Consider the following 21,214-nt stretch of genomic DNA (forward strand, 5'->3'; position numbering starts at 1 on the left):
ATAGGGTACTAACAGCATTAGTATGTTATAGCCTATCAGTTTTCATAAAGTTGTTCAGTATTGATAGTGATGTACAGATATTACAATAATATACGCTTCAGTATCAGAGAGTGATGTTTGTGTACTTAAACATATAGTGGTGTGGCACTGACTTTTGTTATGAGTCGTCTTACCTTGTGCTGAAGCTGTGTTAATGATGTACAATTACCTCCGAAAAGTAATATGAACTACATAACCATGATAGAAACCACTTGAAAACAATGTACAGTAGTGTATTAGTCGGTTACCTAGTTTGTTAGTCAATCTTACATAGGTAAGTGTCTGTGTTTCAGATTTGAGTTGACCAACCCTAGGACACCAAGTATTTCCGGATTTTCACTCTTCATGGGTGTCTCTGTTATGTATCTCCCTTGAATAAGGAGGGCTAACTGTAAAGTGATAGGGAACTTTACAATAGTGAACCACATGATCTGTAACAATTGGAATTTACACTAGTGCCTATAGGTTTCGTCACCAGGGATAAATAGTTCACCTGTCCCTTCACATCATTCCCACCACCAAAAAGGAGCAGGAAGGAATCACCGAAGCATAGGATGACCAATCTGGTGTAGTCTCTTGAGAGTAAGTTTTGTGGGAGGGGCCAGTGCTATACCAAAACCCAACCAGAACTCACCCCCAGCTGGCAGGAACAGAGGGAACAGGAGGGCTACCAAGAAGGTTTATCAACTCTTACAGTGTAATTTTAGATGCAATAGTCGACAGAAAATTGGAACCCAGTTATCAATCTCCCTGCTCTGTTCCCTAGATACTATTTAGGACGGTGACGGCTATAGCTAGCAGCATATAGTATGTCATAAAAATGATGACCACTCCCTCGGATCCCTTCTCTCTGTCTTATGAAAGGTTTTCTCTGCTTCATCTTTTGGAAAAGTAGCTACCAATTTAAAGCTCCTTGCTTCAGACTGGCTACCTCTCCCAAAGCATTCATGCATCTCTTATGAGCACTTTCAATTGTATTGCCCCGTTCTACCTCCTCGATCTGTGGATTAAGATGTATTTAGTACTCTCAGACAGAGCGTGGAATATCTGGGAGTACAGTACTTTAGATTGACTTCTATAGTATGGGTGTTTTCCGTAAACAATTGTAGCAACAGTGTTAAAAAACTGCTCTTGTACTTTCTTCTGGATCAACAAAGAGAGTGCCTTCTGTGATTTCCTGTGTCAACGAGAAGGCTAGTGCTACACAATCGCCTCCTGGCGATCACTTCTATAATTCCTGAAGTTTTACTGGTAACACCCAGCACTCCCTAGACCTTCGGGTTGGATGACGAACTTATCATAAGTACTTCTCTCTTCCGAGAATCTGCTGTCCAGAGATGAAATGGAGGAGGATGGACACCCACCCGAGTTTCCTCCCATCTAGAGGATGTGATCTATAGTAGCAATGCACTTGCATTTTTCATAGCTATACAAACCTGAGTCCTTTAAATTAAATTTCCCACCTCAACTACCCCTCTCAGTCTAGGCCCAAGGACCAAAGGGGCTATTCTGTGATTGGCCGGTGGTTATGGCTTTCCCCTTGCACCCCCTGTCATTAACCAAATACCTTATTAATGGCTCAATTTCTGTTACACCAATGCTGAACACATAGCTAGGAAGAATACAAATTACTTTAAAATTTGTTATTTTATGTTGTTGAAGATGAAAATGTCTAGTACAGGTAATGCAGCTCCTATAAGGGATAATTTTATGTTATATTTTTTGGTGGATCATGGGTATCCATTTTCTGTTTTTTTTTTTTTTTTTACAGCATAGCAGTTAACCGTGTAGCCACTTTCAAGGAGTTGGATTCAGATCTTTTACGTCATGCAGCATTTTCTACGTTAGATGACATTGATCTCAGGATACTTACTAATTGCCTTGCAAATGAAGCTGATATTAGAGAGGTTAGTGTTATAAAGATTTGGTCTTAAATGTAATATGTTTTGCACCAAACCCATTGCTTATAGTGTCTACAAAATTCATGGTGATTTACTAGTTTATTTCAATCCTGATTCTAGAGAATTATTTTTGGTACCCAGCAAGTAGAGCCTCACTGTTTGTGTCTGCCTTATTGGTAAAAAGATGCCAATTTTATAAACTTACAGACAGATTGATATTTAAAGCATTTAATCATTTAAATTTTGTTTCTTAATCTCACAATCATTTATATATTTTAAACCATATGGTTCATTTTTATTCTTGTTTATGAAAGATTTTAATGAAATTTCTGAGGATTTTTTTGTCTAGGGTAAATTCGTAAATAAAGTTAGATCATCTCAAGAAAGAAGGTAATGCATACTGTCTTGTTTTGCTTACCACAATCAGGAAGAACAAAAGCAAGAATTTTAGGCAAGACTATCAGATTTTAATTTCTTCAAAATGCAAAGGAAGGGTAAGGTTAATAACTCAAACCCTAACCTGACTTTGTGTTAAGTCAAATCATTTGGAATACACAAGGATAAACGAAAAACTAAAAAACATAGTATAATATTATAAAATCATATTCAACTTGATATATTGTAAACCAAAATGATAGTTTTACAGTGAACCCTCGCTATTTCGCGGTTCGACCATCGCGGATTCACCACTTCGCAGATTTTTTCCATAACCCATATATATACAGTATATATATATATATATATATATATATATATATATATATATATATATATATATATATATATATGTATGCATGTATTTATGTATATATGTATGTATGTATATATGTAGGTATGTATATGTGTATACATATAAATATATATATATATATATATATACACACACACACATATATATATATACATATATATATATATATATATATATATATATATATATATATATATATATCTAAAGTAGGAAGATGTGATGTAGTTCTAAGGGAAAAGTATGGGAAATATGTCTGGGTAATAAGCAAAGCTCTACCTCCAGTTTGTTTCTTCATTATGATCAGAGATAAATGTAAGCAAAACATTGGTTGCCATTTTTTAGCGTGTTTAGGAAACGCATGATATAAAATCGCCTTTAATATTTGTGCCTGTTTTAGTTTGGGGTACTGTAGTACATGCATTAAGTGTTCTGTACATTAAAGGGTAGTTTGTTAACAGTACTACGTACAAGGGAAGGTTTTAAAAGTCTGAATATACATGTTGAATAAATAGGTAAATATGGTGTCACTACTTCGCGGATTTTCACCTATCGCGGCCGCGTCTGGAACCTATCTACCGCGATAAACGAGGGTTCACTGTACTTTGTTTTTTATAAGATAGCTGATTTCTTAGCTCCTAAGGTGTCTGTTATTTTTTGCAAGATAGCGAGTAGTACTTCTTTTAGTACTTGTTGGAAAATTGGTAGTTTTACTACAGTGAGTAAATATGTTTGAGGTAGCTCTAGCCCTGGTGATGACAACCCAATTTCCATAACTCCCATATTTTCTAAAATTCTGTCAAAATGTCTAAATAGGTATTATGAAGACAGTCACCTGTTTCTTAATTTGCAGTTTGGCTTTTTCAAATGCCTTAGAGCATGTTATGCCCCTCTTACAATTTCCAATTCCTTGATTGTGACGAGGAAGTACATTTTATAGGCCTTGATTTTAGTTTGCCTTTAACAGTGTTAACCAGGTGTCCATTGTTTTCAAACTTAAACAGATTTGAGTAGGTGGGTTTTTTCCTAAACATTATTAATGAATTTTTAAGTAATAGATTTCAGATGGTGTGTTTTAATGGGCACCATAGAGACTACTGTCTAGGAATGTAATATCTGGTATTCCTCAGGGTAGTGTTCAGGCCCCATTTCTTTTCATACTATATATCCATATGTGGTTTGGCTTAGAAAATACTCATTGCATATGCAGATCATGCTACTCTCCTTGTATCGATTTCAATTCTTGAATGTAGATCTTTGGTAGCTGAATCCCTTGAAAGAGATTTAGCTAAAATTATTGCATGGTGCAAATTATCGAGCATGAAGTTTATTCCTAACTAAACTCAAATTATGATTGTAAGAAGGTTAAGGATAGTGGCTCATCAATATCCAGATCTTTACATTGAAGATGTATCTTTAGTTATACAGTATACAACTCCTTTAAAATTGGAGGTGTAATTCTTGATTGCAAATTTACTTTTGACAAGCATATTTGGCCTGTTCCTTTTTCAATTACCTAAAACAATTGGCTAATTGAGAAAGTCTTTTTAAGATTTTTTAGGAACTAAAGTAGTTTAATTCTTTCATTCTGCCTCGTTTCAACTGTTGTTTTCATGTCTGTTCTTCAGCTGCTAACCCTCATCTTAATTTGTTGGATAGAAACTTGCAGTCTGATAACTTTTTTATTTTTTATCTGGATCTCATCTCTGGCATTTTTATTCACTTAGTTTAATATACATGTTGCATGAGATTTTTCATAATTCAGATCATCCATTGCACTGTACCATCTTGTATGTATTACAAGGTATGCAGTTAATACTAACAGTCTTGCTATCTCCATCATAAGGAGCTGTACCATCTTGTATGTATTACTAGGTATGCAGTTAATACTAACAGTCTTGCTATCTCCATCATAAGGAATACAGTATTCTAGAAGTTTTATTCCATCTGTGGTCGGATAGGTGAATGATCTTCCTAATCTGGTGGTTGAATTGGTGGAACTTCAGAAGTTCAATGTTTTTGGAAATTATATTCTGTTGAACAGGTTGATACAAGTCTCATTTTATAGTTTATAGAAGACTAATAAATTTTAATATTATTAATCTTAAGGTATGTTATATATTTTATTCATTTATTATTTACAGTATACTTTATTTGCTATTTCCTTTTCCCACTGGGCTGCTTTCACTCATTAAGCCCTTGCACTTGTAGCATTTGCTTTTTCCAACCATGGTTGTAGCTTGACTAGTAATAACAATAATAGTAGTACCAACAAAACGGATTTGGGTGAGATGGCCATGTTGTCCTGATGGAAGGAAGGTTCCTTCAGTAGCTTCCTTAGGGTATATATGACTACAGTAGATATTCCCAGAGAATTAAACTAAAGGTTTCACAGAATTCTAACTTCTGGCGCGAGTACCCTAAAGGTTTCCCTCTAGGATATCGTATATCAACAGGGGACGCATGCATTAACACGCCACATGGCTATCTGCATCCCACATAGCGTTTATGCTTCGAGGGGGAAAGGTGGCAAGATAACTGAGGAGCCGCTCCAAAGTTATCCTCCTTCGTTACCGTTACGGTACTCGCAACATAAACAAACGGCGGCCATAGCTGTCCGCCATACTGTGTGACGTCACGTCCGTCCTCATTCCGAAGTCCAGCTTTCTACCAGCCTCCGCAATACAGTATAGCATGGAGGGCCCTGGCAGGCTGAACAGGAACAGTCGGGCGGGTCCATCAGGACGACATGGCCATCTCACCCAAAAATAGATTTTTCGCTTCGCTCAAAATCCGTTTTTTGGGCTCAAGCCATGTCGTCCTGATGGAAGTGTACCAGATAATTAATGAATCGTGGATTTTTCCCCCATTTCAAGTGCCTTCTACTTCGAACAATATTCCTGTGGTCTGGTGACCGTAGAGACCGTGACATCTCTGTTAAATGTCACTACCAGTGGCATTACAATGACCTGGCTTCCAGCCCCCCTGGCAGGGAAGTCCTGTTTTGGACAAGAGGAACATCTCGAAGTAACCTGACGAAGATAGACTCACCTGGATGAAGAGATTGTGCCGGTCTCGAAGACAGATCGGAAGGTTAAATATTTGTGTAGGAACAATATTATACAACTAGGTGAGTGTATATTAGACAGCAGGTATATTAAATATAAATAACCATAGAAATAGGGGCAAATAAAACTATAACAGCAATTTATTTTCATATGAAAGATAGGAGCGAAATAAGATGCGTATGGTAAATAAAATAATTATTTTATTTGAAAATTTGCATGGAATTATAGAAAATTATTTACAATAATAATATCGGATAACAGACATAGATTTCCAGTAAAGACGGTGATGTGGAATCTGAAAGGGAAAATATTTTGCCTTTAAACACAAGTTCCCTGGGGAACGCCAGTCTTTAAAATCACTATACACTTCATGTCCAAGAACATGTGGCACACGTGTAAGAATCTATGTCACTTCACCTTGATGAAGAACAGTCTATTAGTGACACTAAGTGTCCCTTGAAATCACTATGTATTGCACTAGGGTCAACACAGGCACCCGTTTGAGTTAAAGTCCCGAAAAAACTCACTGTTCTACGCAGCACTAAACAGCAGGTTTCATTACACTACCTGCTGCTACCACGAATCTCTTGACTTCGTGCACCTGCTTCGCATAGTGTCTGAAGAACACTCTAGATGACCTCCAGCCTGTGAAGGATTGGAGGCTTTCAAAATCCATTCCTTGGAAAAGGTTCAGGGAAGAGGCGACTTTCCTAGGATCATGACCTTCGGGTGTACTGTCAGGATCCGCTCTGCGAATAAAGTAGGTGATTTCCGCTCTTAGTTGTTTTAGTGACAGGTCACTACCCGAAGTTTCTCCTTTAAAGAGTTGTCCTCCGCCAAAGTCTGAAGTTCTTTGAAGATAGACCTTAAGACTCTCCACTGGGCATAGAGAGACATCTTCCTTCAGGGGGCAGATTCTCCAAGGGCCCCATCTTTTGGTGGGAAGTTCGTTTTTAGCGAGAAACGTGGGGTCGGGAAGAGGGTAAGTTCCCCTGTGTCGGCGAACTGTATCTGGCCCTCTTCTCTTGATAATGCCACTACTGTATTTCACTGACTCGGGCTTTGCTCCAGAGGCGAGAGCAAAAAGGAAGATTACTTTTTGAGTCAAGTCTTTCAGAGGGCAAGATTCGTTGTCCAGGCTAGAGGCAAAATGGAGCACCTTATCCAGGGACCAGGTGATGGGTCTCGGTGGAGGTGCTGGACGGAGTCTAGCACACGCCTTCGGGAGTTTATTGAAGATTTCGTTGGACAAATCTATTTGGAAGGCGTACAGTAGTGGTCTAGTCAAGGCCGATTTGCAAGTGGAAATTGTATTGGCTGCTAAGCCTTGTCTATGAAGGTGAATAAAGAAGGACATGCAAAAATCTATGGAGATTTCCGTAGGGTTTTTTGCCTTGACAAAGGATACCCACTTCTTCCAGGATGATTCATATTGCCTTCTGGTAGACTGTTTTGTATTCCTCTAGGAAATCTAAACTTTTCTTCGAGATCCCAAAACTTTTCTTCACGGCTAGGGAGAGAAAATCATGAGATGAAGGTCTTTGACTTTCTTTGATTAAGCGAAGACAATCGACTTCTGCACCTGTTGGGAGAGAACTGGGCCCAGCAGGGGGATCAGCTTGGGCTGTAGCTCCAGGACTAGGGGAAACCAGTTGCTCCGAGGCCACTTGAGAGCCACTAGGGCTGTTGTCCCTTTGAAGGTTCTCAGTTTGGAGAGGACTTTCAGCAGAAGGTTGGGTGGAGGGAACAGGTAAATCTTGGACCATCTGTTCCAGTCCAGGGACATGGCGCCCACTGCTTCCGCTTTGGGGTCCTCGTAAGGGGCCACATATCGAGGAAGTTGCTTGTTGTCGCTCGTCGCGAAGAGATCGATCTGTAGTTCTGGGACTTGACGAGAGATGAAGGAGAATGATCTTGCGTCTAGAGACCATTCCGACTCTATGGGGCTTGTCCTTGATAGAGCGTCCGCCGTCATATTGCGGAATCCTTGTAGGTGAACTGCAGACAAGTGCCACTTCTTCCTGTCCGCCAGGCGGAAGATGGGTAATAGCACCTGGTTTATGTGGGGCGATCTCGAGCCCTGACGGTTGAGACATCTGACTACTACCGAGCTGTCCAGAGTCAGACGGATGTGTATTGAGGGACTCGGGGATAATTTCTTCAGGGTGAGAAGAACCGCCATGGCCTCCAAGATGTTGATGTGAAACGTCTTGAATAGGGCAGACCATGTTCCTTGAACCTGTCGTTGATGGGAGTGACCCCCCCAACCCTCCAGAGAGGCATACGTGTGGATGTTGATTGATGGAGGCGGAGGTTGAAGAGGGATGGATCTTTTCAAGTTCCTTGCTTCTGACCACGGTCTTAGAAGTGAGCGAAGCCTGTTCGATAGGGGTCTCTTGAGATCTCTTCGAGCGATGGATGCGTTTCGTCTCCAGACTCCTGAGGCATCCTTTAGCTGTGTTCGTAGCACTGGGTTTGTCACTGAGGCGAACTGTAGGGAGCTGAGTACTTGCTCCTGCTGTCGTCTTGAAATCCGTTTTGATTTGAGAAGTCTTTTGACAGACCCGGCTATTTCTTTCCTTTTCTTCAGCGGGATGGAAAGGCGGTGTGACTGAAGATTCCAATGGATTCCTAACCATTGGAACTTCTGAGCTGGAGCGAGGCGAGACTTCTTGATGTTTATCTTGAAACCCAGATGTTCCAGGAACTGGGTCACTTTGCTGCAAGCTCTCAAACATTCTTCTGGCGATGTCGACCAGACCAGCCAGTCGTCGAGGTAGGCCATCACTTGGACGCCCTGAAGCCGTAGCTGGTGGACGATTGTGTCTGCTAGCTTGGTGAAGATTCTCGGAGCCACGTTGAGCCCGAAGGGCATGGCTCTGAAGGCGTAGCTTCTTCTTTGGAGCCGGAATCCTAGGTAGGAGGAAGCGTGGTGGTTCATTGGGATGTGCCAGTAGGCGTCCGCCAGGTCTATTGAGACCGTGTAGGCCTTGTGAGGCAGTAGGGCTCTTATTTGTTGAAGAGTCAGCATCTTGAATTTGTTGTTCGCAATGAACTTGTTGAGGGGGGACAAGTCGAGAATGACTCTGAGCTTGTCTGAGTCCTTCTTGGGAACACAAAACAGTCTTCCTTGGAACCTGGTGGACTTGACCCTCTTGATCACCTTCTTGTTCAAGAGTTCTAGGACATTCTTCCAAGACGGGGGTTGATGGCTGGAAGAATTGGTTGAAGGTTGGAAGCAGTTGCGTCCAAGGATCGAAGGATCGAAGGTCCAGCGATCCTGAAAATAGCGGAGTCTTCCTCCCGCCGATAGCACTTCATTGCTTCTGGTTTCCCGAAGGTTTGCCACCTCGGCCGCTAGCTCCCTTTCCTCCTCTGCCCCTGGAGGGACGGTGAGAGGAGTCTCTGCCAGAGCCTCTACCTCTGGGATGAAAGGTAGTGGATTGTCGTTCATAGGCAGGGGTGAAGACCGGTGATTGCGACACCACAGGCTGGGGGACCAACTAAAAGGTCTGTTGTGGCTGTGCAACCACTTGGGGAGTAGCGGGAGCCGGAAACTGTCGTTTCGGTTGACGCTGCTGGGGCCTTGGTTTTGAAGATTTCCTCTTAGGCTGAGGGCCTTCGTCCTGAGAGGACTTCCTTTTGCGGGACATGCCCCACTTATTGAGAAGGTTCCGGTTCTCAGAAGCGGCTTTGTCCACGATCTCTTTCACCAGAGCTGTCGGGAAGAGATGTTTGCCCCAGATGTTGGAGGAGATTAGTTTCCGGGGTTCGTGTTTTACTGCCGCGTTGGCAAACACGAATTCTCTGCAGGCTCTCCGGGCCTTGATGAAGCTATATAAGTCCTTCATCACGGTTACTAGGTGGGTCTTCGCGAGAACCATATACAAGTCTGGGACCCTAACGTCCCCAGCCATGACTTCTAGCTGAATTTGATGGGACAGGAAAGCAGCTAGCCTTTCCTTGGTCTCCTGCTCCCGACGAGGAAGGTGGTCATTCAGCTTTGTTAGATCTTCGTTAAACTGACGACCAGCCGCGTCAGGTTCCAGTTTCCCGACCGTGAAGGTAAACTGGATATCTTTCCAGAATCTATCGTCGGGGGGAAGGGCGAGGGAGAGAAGCCTACACTCCTCCAGGGTAGGGCAGGGCTTTCCTTCCTCCACCGCCTTCATGACCGCATGAAAGGCCTTTTCCACGAAGGGAAAGGTCGCAGTAGAGGGAGCAAGAAAGGACGGGTGTTTCTTGCTCAACGCCAGCATCTTAGAGTTGGTAAAACCTCCGCTCTTAAGACATTCTGCCAGCATGGCTTGGGCTTTCGAGTGATCGAACACGGTCACTTCTTTGGGTTCGGTCTCCTCCTTGGAGGCCGGTTCGAACCTGAGCCGGATTTAACAGTCCGTGTAAGCCTCAAAGCTGGGGAAGAATTCCACTTCTTCCAAGAGGATGGACCCAAGCTTATCGTTAATGAAAATCTTGCCAGTTGTAATTGGCATATGCTCGGCGTACCTCCAGGGGTTAGACTCCGAGCAGGGGGGAAGATCCTTAACCGAGATCTTCTTCGGTTGCTTCCAACCCATAAGATGAACCTTGAGCTCCTCTTGGTTCTTATGGAGCTTTTCGTCCATCAGTGCCACCAATACCCGGATGGCATCTTCGGTGGCGGGCAGCAGGGGTTGCGAGGCGGCGGAGGTAGAGGGGACTGGCTCCTCGACCACAACAGGGGTTACCGGAGGTGTTTGGGCGACCTCGCCCTCCGAATCAGGGAACTCCACCTGATCCTCTTCTTCCTCCAGATCCTCACCCATGCGGGTCCTCTCGGTGTTGTCGGACACTTCCGACATCTTCTCCACCTCGTCCAGATGACACTTTCGGAGTGTAGCCGAAATGTCAGGTTCAACCATTAGTTGAATGCAGGGAATCTGATCCTGGGGAATCACAGAATCCGATAGTGCTTTTGGGAAAAGCAGGGCCCTCATCTTTTCATTGGGGAGATAAGGCCCGGTGGCGTTCTTTTGGAAACCGCGCACCGACTTGCGCAGTTTCTCTCAAGTGTTGTCCCTGGCCTTCGCGGCTTATCGAACGCCTCATCAAGAAGGCCTTTGCAGGTTGAACAGGGCTGTGGATCCCAGTACTTGAGATTTCCCTTTTTTGCTGCACAGGGGGCGTGGGTCCGGCACGCCTTATACCCGTAGAAGTTCGGGCGGCGAACTCCGCAGAAGGAGCTCTCACACTTCACGTCCTCCTCCTGTAAAAGAAAGAGACCATAAGTACATGGAAGACATAGTTATGGCTTACATTACTCTTAAGATTAAGATTCACTTATATCTGTAGAATTGGTTTTATGTGAGCTCAGGATAGGTGAGCTAGAAAGGAAGTAGGAAGACACATACTTGTGAGTCCCGTCCAGCCGGTTACCGTGACCTTTTCTGCAGTCAATCCCTTAGGACCTGAAGGTTCTAAAGGAGGGAAGAGTATCCTTATGGATGAGCTTAGGCTTCCTTATTAAAGAATTGTCTACAGAATAGAGAGGATCTGAAATCACTCAGAACCAAGGGAGAGAGAGGGGGAAAAGGATAAAACCCTTTTATTTGGGTAGGTCCCGGCAAGAGACTGCACTGAGAAGCACAGAGTATGCTGGAAATATTGTACTGTACAACCGTACACCCTAGCTACTGTTTTTAAAGTATGAAATACCAAAGAAAGAGCGGTCAGGCTATCCGGCTGCATCGCCGGCAGCCGGGGGGAGGGGTGCTTGTCCATGAAAGCCGTAGGGGCGACGCCGGCAGACCGGTGGAAAGCCGGAGGCCGGTCCGGTGGGGTGAATCCATCTAAGGCCACACACTGAGCAGCAGAGATAGGAGACACATAGGAAGGCGATCGCCGGCCTCCGGCAGCCGGCAGGCTGTCAGCACTGATGAACTTAGCTGGCTGCATAAGATGGAGGGGAGGGTTACCCGAGATGTTGGCGCTGGTGAACCTAGCTGGCTGCATAAGATGGAGGGGAGGGTTACCTGAGATGTCGGCGGTAGCGTCGGCAAGGGGCGGCGGCCCCCGGCAGCCGGCAGGCTGCCGCCCTAGTTAATCCTCAGATAGTAACATCCTATGAAGTAGGAAGGTCACTTGAGGTGTCGGCGGCTAGCGCCGGCAAGCGGAGGCGGCAGTGGACCGGCACCATGATAGGAGAGAGAAAGGTACGGAGGGAAGTAAGGAAGGGTAATGCCTGATACCCGACCGGCTTCCCTCCGGAAGGAGTGCTCTCATGATAGGAGGGGATACGCCTATCATCCGGCAGCAGGGAGCCGGCAGACGGCTGGATGCCTGTGGTAATCCAAGGGAAGATCAGAGGACAATCAAAGAGGGGGATCTTCCGCCGGCACCACCCCATAGTTCGACTATGAGGGGGAAGTGTAGCAGAGTGGCCAACCAAGCAGAAGAGCACAGCCTAACCTACAACTCTCCCCAGGAGAAGAGTTGTAGGACAGCGGACAGGGGTGTGAAGGCAAGCCAACACAAAGGGATAGAGTGGGGAGGGAATTAGGGGTCTTTGAGGGAGCAGAAGGGGACACAACCCTAAAACTCCCAAGGGGTGGGGGGAATCTGTTAGGTGCTAGACTGCCCAGGCAGGAGAGAAACGCTCTCCAACCTAGGGGCTCAGATCAGGTACAGCACTGGTGTACTGTCCTAAACTATAATAAAACAGAATCCCCCAAGGCCTAACCTAAACCAGGAGAATCTTCTCCTAGATTAGGGAGGGCTGGGAAAGACACATGGCTAGGCTACAGGGAGGAAGGGACGTGTCCCAACCAAGTGCAGTCTAGGGGGAAAGGCAGAGCCCTTCCACCTTCAGTCTCAGTCGATACCTGAAGGGAAAGGCATTCCCCTAAGGTGGACTGGGATGAACGATAGGTACTCTGGGGTTCTGTCCGAGGTCCCTCCATATACTATGGCAGGGAAGAGGGAAGAACGATCTAGCCTAACCTACCCGAAAACTATTCCGGGTAAGGGGGCTAAGATATAGCAAGGCTACCCAGAGGGAGGTTACCCGAAGGTAACAGGGGAGATAAGGAAGCATACAAGGGCCCCAACGTTGGGTTAGGGGAGTGTGACATGGATGGACCAGGCACGGTCCCTTGTATGGTCCCTAGAAGGCGAAAGTACATGTGCAACACTGAATCTTGTATGTTTAAAATGCCTATATCTTCATTTACATTAACTTTAGGAACACTTATTATATCATGCAAAAGTAAACATGAACACTAGGGTAGGCTAGTAGGCTAGCATGGGGTCGTCTAATTAAGAACGCCGAAGAATACCATCGGCATAATATAACTAATTCCTAGCAATGAAGACTAAATAACTAATGATATTAATTAGTTATAGGACTGGGAGGGCTGTTCTGGCTAACTAAATAAAGCGAGGCGAACAGCGGCGTCGTAAAATGGCGCCTCCGGTCAAGGCACAGCTCTGCCACAAAACACAAGTTTTAAGGGTAAAAAATCGTTACTTTACAGCCAGAGCTTATTTAAACAATACAAGAACCTGGTACTCAACTTTCCAGAAGAAGGCGAAGCCGAAGATTGCGACATGACAAAGGATGCAAGGGATAAAGCGAGATCACTGGGAAAAACCAACTGTTGTAGAAAGCTACAGATGGAGGAATGAGGACGGACGTGACGTCACACAGTATGGCGGACAGCTATGGCCGCCGTTTGTTTATGTTGCGAGTACCGTAACAGTAACGAAGGAGGATAACTTTGGAGCGGCTCCTCAGTTATCTCGCCACCTTTCCCCCTCGAAGCGTAAACGCTATGTGGGGTGCAGATAGCCATGTGGTGTGTTAATGCATGCGTCCCCTGTTGATATACGATATCTTAGAGGGAAACCTTTAGGGTACTCGCGCCAGAAGTTAGAATTCTGTGAAACCTTTAGTTTAATTCTCTGGGAATATCTACTGTAGTCATACATACCCTAAGGAAGCTGCTGAAGGAACCTTCCTTCCATCAGGACGACATGGCTTGAGTCCAAAAATGCAACACTTAGAGTAATCAGTATGTCTCGCTTGATACTTTAATCATGATAGGCAATTCAAAGTATATATTTCCAATCAAGATTGTTGTATCCATAGTTATAGAAGTAGGAATCAACCTCACTAACAGATCCATCAGTATGCAAGCACTCCATGGTTACTATTAGTATGATTGATTATTAAAAGGTATTTAACGGGGTTTCATTGGCATTTGAAGAACTGGTGTAATAGTCTATGCATACCAATTAAGGATTGTATATGCATAGTACAATAACCATTTCTCTATTAAGTACTATTGCATACTGTGTAAAGAGTAGCTTTTATATGTCTGACACTTCCCTTGCTTTGTGTAGGATGAGTTTCAGGCTACCAATTGCAAGGAGTAGTGCTCCAAGTACACCTTTCTTTTTCCTATTGAGGCTTTCAAATAGTATTTTGGTGTCAGGAACAGCCTCGACAAACTACAATACCTTTTACTGATTTAGGCGACCATCAGAATGTCCTCTAATGATATGAATGCTCCATCAGATACACTCACTGTATTCCAGATTCCTTAGATAACTGCATTCATATCAGCAGCTCTGCTAGTAATAGAAGTCCTGCTGTAACACACTTGTGACCTTTTGTACTGAAAATCAGGTTAGGAGCAAGAGCTTTGCTACCAAGGGAAGCTAAGATACCATCCACCTTTAACTCATGCAGTGAGGGTGAAGGTTCTGGTAGGACCAATCACTCATCGATAACAGTATCCCTGATGACAGTTTTGTTACGTTATTGGAACATTATGGGTTCCTTTGACTGGCCTGACAGTACTACATTGGATCCTTCTCTCTGATTACAGTTCATTTTTCTTTTTGCCTACACACACACACTGAATAGTCTGGCCTTTTCCTTACATATTCTCCATTGTCCTCATACACCTGACAACACTGAGATTGCCAAACAATTCTTCTTCACCCAAGGAGCTACTGCACTGTAATTGTTCAATGGCCACTATCCCCTTGGTAAGGGTAGAGACTCTTTAGGTAGGGTAAGCAGCTGTTCTAGGAGAGGGATACTTCAATATTAAACCAACGTTCTCTAGTCTTGGAGAGTGCCATTGCCTCCTTACCATGGTCTTCCACTGTCTTGGGGTAGAGTTCTCTTGCTTGAGAATACACTCAACACATTATTTTATCTTATTTTCCCTCCTCTTGTTCTTGTTTTTTTTTTTTTAAGTTTTTGAAGATATTTATTTAAATGTTTTTACTGTTCTTAAAGTATTTTATTTTTCCTTGTTCCCTTTCCTCACTGGGCTATTTTTCCTGTTGGACCCGCTGGGATTATAGCATCCTGCTTTTCCAACTAGTGTTGTAGCTTACCTAGTAATGATACTAATAATAATAACTGTGTAGGTAATGAAACTGAATTAGCTCCAATTGGAGACTAGGTATGGGACTAGGGCCAGCAAGATGTTTCTACTGGAGCTTCAATAGTAGACTCTATGAAGTGTTGTTAGGAGCTTGCTGGAGTCTTCTCCCTCTCTCCTGCATGAGACCAGAGAGACTGGCATATGCTAGGGAGGAAAAAGAACCAGCTAGTTTGGTTCTAGGGGTACTTCCTCCTTCCAATAAACAGGCCTCCCTATTTTAAGGACAAAAGGTTTGTATACACATAGGAACAAATGACTTACTTTAAAAATAATTTTTATTTTTCCTAGGAATACAAACCCGAGTTCTTTAAAAGTCAAACTTCCCACCACAGACACCTTCTTCTCAGTGCTGAGCTGAAGTTCAATAGTAAAGTCTATGACAAGAGCGGCAGCGCCTCTTGCCCACACTTACCACCCGTCATTAACTACTCATTAATAATCTTAACAACCATTCTAGCTCGGCTGAAGACATATCTCTATGTCAAAGGACTCAAGTTTGTATAGCTGGGAAAGCTACAATTTTTTTTTTCATTTTTCATTTTAGACAAAGGAAATTTTGCCAGTTTAGTCTTGTCTTTGTAAAAAAAAAAAAAAAGGCTTCAGTTTTAACAAAGTTTCAAGGTATTTAAATTCTATTGACAATTAGGTAGAATTACAGTGTTGGGATTATTTTTCTTTCAAAGTAAAGCTTGAACTACTTTTAGTTTCAAGATTAAAGGCATAGGGGGTTCACCTGATGATCTGTTATGTTTATTCTGATGAGTTCTCATATTTACTTTTAATTTAGGCAATTTTGAGTTCTGTTGTTTTTCTATTTCATAGCCTGACATTGAATGGAAATGGGACACAGTCTTCACTGAAATTTCTTCGGAATTACGGAATGAATGGCACCCTAGTGAAGAAATAAAGGAAAATAATGATACTAATAATAAGTCTCCGGAATTATCATGAAAAGTGACATAAGTATATTAAATTAATTTGTAATTTTGTGTGATATTTAGTTATAGGAAATTCTTTCTAGCCTATTGTATGTTAAGAGGGATTAGAAAGTCAGATTCAGAGATAGGTTAGTTGGCACTTTACTTAGTGTGAGCTTAGGAGGTCTCATGTTTAAAACTGAATGTACTGTGATGTGTTTATCAACTACATCATAAGTCATATACAGTGGTACCTCTACATACGAATTTAATCCGTTGCACAACCGACTTCGGATGTAGAAAATGTTCGGATGTCGAAACGAATTTTCCCATAAGAATACATTGAAATAGGATTAATCCATGGTTGAGCCCAAAAACCTATGATAACTCCTTAATAAATTACTACACATAATTACACATGACAATAATGCACACTAAATTAGATAATAGACATGTAAAAAAGAATAATTATCAAAAAATGATAAATAAGAAACGGGTTTTTAGCGTCACTTTACCTTAGAAACTCCAGCGCAGGTGTTGTTGGTCTTGCTATGCAGAGAGGAGACGGACGGGCGGCGAGGAGGTAGAGAGGTTAACTACGATAAACGTCCACTACCGTAACTTATTCTAACTTACATTAAGTGAATTTTAACCTAACTTAGCTTATTTATTTTTTTTATTTTTATATTTTTTTTTACATTTTCTTTTTTTCTTTTTGATGATTAATTTTAATCACTTTCACTCTCTCCACTTAAAATTGATTGAATTTCTTTCGCTTCACTCTTTGCCGTTTTCTTTGAACCACTTCCATCCTCTTCATCACGAGTTTGCTTCGTAGTTTTTTTAAAGAAGCTATCGATAGAAAGTTGCTTGGTACGGGTTTTCAGAATGTTTCGAAAATGAGTTAGGCAGAAATCATCGAACTGCGCAACTACACGACAAACCTGCAATTTTTTTGGGTGGTATTTGTCGATGAAGTGCACGATGTTGAAGTGGCTTTTCCAAAATTCACGCAAAGTTAAGTTTGTGCTTTGCGTAACATTAAAGCACTGCTTGAATAGGTGCTTGGTGTAGAGCTTCTTGAAATTCGAGATGACTTGCTGGTCCATGGGCTGGAGGATAGAGGTGGTATTCGGTGGAAGATACAGCACCTTTATGAACTTAAATTCATCGAAGATATCATCTTCAAGTCCAGGGGGTTGAGCGGGTGCATTGTCAAGGCATAGCAGGCACTTTAAAGGCAATTTCTGCTCATGAAGATACTTCTTCACAGAAGGGCCAAAAACTTGGTTAACCCATTGGACAAAGAACTGCCTAGTGACCCAGGCCTTCGAGTTGGATCGCCAGAAAACATGAAGCTGGTCCTTATCCACGTTGTGTCCCTTAAAGGCCCTAGGGTTCTCCGAATGGTAAACCAGTAAGGGCTTGACTTTAAAGTCCCCGCTAGCGTTGGCACATAGGGCAAGAGTCAACCGATCCTTCATTGGCTTATGCCCAGGCAATTTCTTCTCTTCGGCGGTGATGTAGGTTCGACTGGGCATCTTCTTCCAAAACAGCCCGGTTTCATCACAATTAAACACCTGCTGCTCTACGTAGCCTTCTTCCAGCACGATCCTTTCAAAGTTCTTGACAAAGTCAGCTGCAGCCTTTGTGTCCACACTAGCAGCCTCTCCGTGGCGAACAACTGAATGAATCCCGGACCGTTTCTTAAATTTCTCAAACCAGCCACGAGATGCCTTGAAATCGTCTGAGGAAGGTTCGGTTGAACTCTCCCCAGCATCACCCCCAGAGCTCTCCTCCTTCAAGTCCGTGAAGATGGCGTGCGCCTTCTCGCAGATGATGGTTTCGGTGATGGTGTCGCCAACAATCTCTCTGTCCTTGATCCAGATTAGCAGAAGTCGTTCCATCTCTTCTATGATAGGGCTACGGCGTTTTGAAATGATGGTGATCCCCTTAAAAGGTTTCACTGCTTTAATGGCTTTCTTCTGTTTCAGGATTGTGAAGATCGTCGACATATTACGGCCATATTCTTTAGCAAGTTCACTCACGCGGACGCCACGCTCATGTTTTTCAATAATTTCTTGCTTTATGTCTAAAGAAAGCATTTCCTTCTTCCTTTTCTCACCACTACCACTACCACTTGCAAAACTAAGCCTTTTAGGACCCATACTTTACGTAAATTACCGTAAAAGGATGCACGTAAAAAATCACGATTAAAACAGTACAGTAATAGCAGAATGAACAGGGCACAACCACCCGAAGCCGACGAGAACAGAGGACTGACCCAAGCCACGCTAATTAAGGGTCCCTCCAAGGTCGAAGTGCTGCCTTCTATCGGCGGAAATAAAAAACACATCCGGTGCTATGAGTACCAACTACGCGTACGGGTATTGTTTACTTCGGGTGTCGAAAAAAAATTTGGGTGTAGAGTAGGAACGTGTTCGAATTGTACTTCGCGTCGAAAAATTCGGATACAACCGGTACGACGAAAATTGCTTACTTAGTGTGTCGAAATAAAATTCGGGTGTAGAGTCAAAAATTTGCTCGAATTTTACTTCGGATGTTGGAAAATTCGGATGTAGATACGTTCGTATGTAGAGGTTCCACTGTACTGTGGTACATATGCTGTTTATATTGAAATGGAGAAATATTTCCATTAAAATTATTAGTTTTGGCAGAAGATCGTCCAGATTCCTCTTAAGAAACTGTTGGATCCAGATATACCTTATGGAAATTCTTATCTATTTGGAAGAAGTTGATATTTACATTAGCTTATTGGTTTGTTCCGAGGGTGTTTCAAAGTGTATTGTTATACTAAGAAAATATTTAACAGACTAAACGATGCCAAAGAAGGAACCAAGCATATTTTGTTGTGATTTACTACCAGTATGTAATATTGTTGGTCTGAATCTAATATAGTTTAGTGCTTTATGTTTAGGCAAGTTTCTCTCAGAATTTTCATATGAAACTCTGCATACCTTTATTTTACAACTGTATTTATACCAATTGCACTGCATAGGATTATATAAATGTGATACACTAATGAATTTTAAACTTTGCTTCTACACGAGTCTGAATTTCCCTTTGGTCACTGCAACCTCACTATCCTTGTGAGCTAAGGATTGGGGTGGGGGGTTTGGGAGAGCTTATAGGTCTATCTGCTGAGTCATCAGTAGACATTGCATGACCTTCCTTGGTCCTAGCTTGGGTGGAGAGGGGCTTGGGCACTGATCATATGTATATATGGTCAGTCTCTAGGGCATTGTCCTGTTCGATAGGGTAATGTCACTGTTCCTTGTCCTTGCCATTCTTGAGCGGCCTTTAAACCTTTATGTGTATCTCATGAGAAACATGTACAGTATCTTTTATGGTAAGTTTTCCTTCTTAGCTGCTATCTTCATTACATGCTATACAGTATATAGATGGTTGAATGTGTCAGAATTATCAGTAGAGAGTGGTATTTATGAATTTAATAATTTTGTTTTGATAACTCTTACCAAAATATCATTGCTATTCCTTCGAAAAAGTGAACAGTTTGGGCAAAATAAAAGAAAAAAGTTCTCTCCGTCTCGGATTGGTATCTGCTCCATCAAGTAGTAGACAGGTTGTAAGCACCTCACTTGATCCACTTCAACCATCTCACTGGTAAACAATTTAATGCTTTCAATGTTGACGATAAATTTTTTAGATTTTGAATATTGGTAATTGGGTAAACTGGAAGCACTGTATTATGTATTCTGTAAAAGTTTATTCATGAGGAGGTCTTGCCAGATTTACCATCCTTTGTTGGTTAAAATTTGTGTAATCCTAAATCATTCATTTTACTGTACAGTATTCATCAAATATTCATGTTTTTAGGCCCTTTGCATCAATAGGCATGAGGAGGAGATGAGGATAATGATTCGTAGGTTTAAAGAGTTACACACACACACACTCTCTCACTCTCTCTCTCATATATATTTATGTAGCATTGACTCCATATTTGTCAAGTACTGCAGACAAGTCAGCCGGGTAAATCAAGATAAGAATCGGCCTCGGTAGACTACCCTGAGGCACTCCCCTCATCAGTCTCAAGTCAGAAAATTTGTCACTTATTTGTTTACAATAAGTTCTGCCCTCAAGGTAGCTCTTCAGATATGAGATAACCATCCCCTCAACATTAAAATGCTCGCAGTCCTGAAGCAGAATGCTATGTACTACCGTATCAAACGCCGTACTCAAGTCTTGTAGGATCAATAATCTGCATTTCCAAGTACTGTATCCAGAAGTTGACGCATGTCCCTGACCACAGAACATAATGCTGTCACAGTGGAATACAGACTACGATAAGCAGACCGACTATCGGGAATCGCTCCAACAGCATATAAGTGATCGTTAAGTTGTGATAGAAGAACACTTTCAAGTACCTTTGATTGATATGTCAAATTCGATACCGGATGAAAGGAACCAAAGTACTGGGGAACCAGATTCCCCTTTAATATGGGCTTGACAATAGCTCTCTTCTTAGACTCTGGAAACACACCATTTAAAAATATTTGAATCTGCCATATTTGTAATAATAGATACTAATCTCTCAAGTTCTCACTACTAGTAAGCAAACTAATAGGTATAGGGTCGCTAGCCTAGTGCATAAGCTTTACTTTCTTAACAACATCACTAACCACTGACTCACTCACAACTTGAAACCTAAGCAATTTTTCATCCACCATTTGTTAGTTTTCTACTACCGACATTTAGGCATTGTCATTAAAAGTTGAATTAATTTTGTTAATTTTTGTGTCAAAAAAATATTAAAAATTCATGCGCCAATTCACTATCAGAATAGCCCTTAGGCAGCCTGTGTTTCTTATTACTTCCAGTCAGGTTATCCAGTACTGCATAAAGTTTGTTCATATTGTGTTCTGCTTGCGGAGTATTTTTCTTTATAAAAGTCACGCTTTCTTGCAGTAATGTCTTATCTCATAATTGCCAGCCAACTTGTATTCATCTCTCCCTTGATCAGTCTTGTGCCTCCACCACAACCTTTCCCTCCTTTTCTTTTCTTTCTTAGCCCTCCAAATTTCATCATTGGACCATGGCGAGTCCTCTATCACTGCAATTACTT

At 42.3% G+C, this 21,214-nt stretch overlaps 1 protein-coding gene across 1 annotated transcript in view; it reads left to right on the forward strand.

Annotated features, from left to right (window-relative positions):
* The window catches only part of IFT43 (intraflagellar transport 43), an 89,428-nt gene extending 70,259 nt beyond the window's left edge, over positions 1 to 19,169 (forward strand). Inside the window, exons 6-7 of the mRNA XM_068374304.1 lie at positions 1,811 to 1,946; positions 16,016 to 19,169. Coding sequence (XP_068230405.1) covers positions 1,811 to 1,946; positions 16,016 to 16,144 — 265 coding nt within the window. The 3' untranslated portion in view covers positions 16,145 to 19,169. The remainder of the gene's footprint in view (positions 1 to 1,810; positions 1,947 to 16,015) is intronic.
* Positions 19,170 to 21,214: the final 2,045 nt, after the last annotated feature.

Source organism: Palaemon carinicauda, chromosome 5 (assembly GCF_036898095.1).
Source record: "Palaemon carinicauda isolate YSFRI2023 chromosome 5, ASM3689809v2, whole genome shotgun sequence".
NCBI classification, from domain to species: domain Eukaryota; kingdom Metazoa; phylum Arthropoda; class Malacostraca; order Decapoda; family Palaemonidae; genus Palaemon; species Palaemon carinicauda.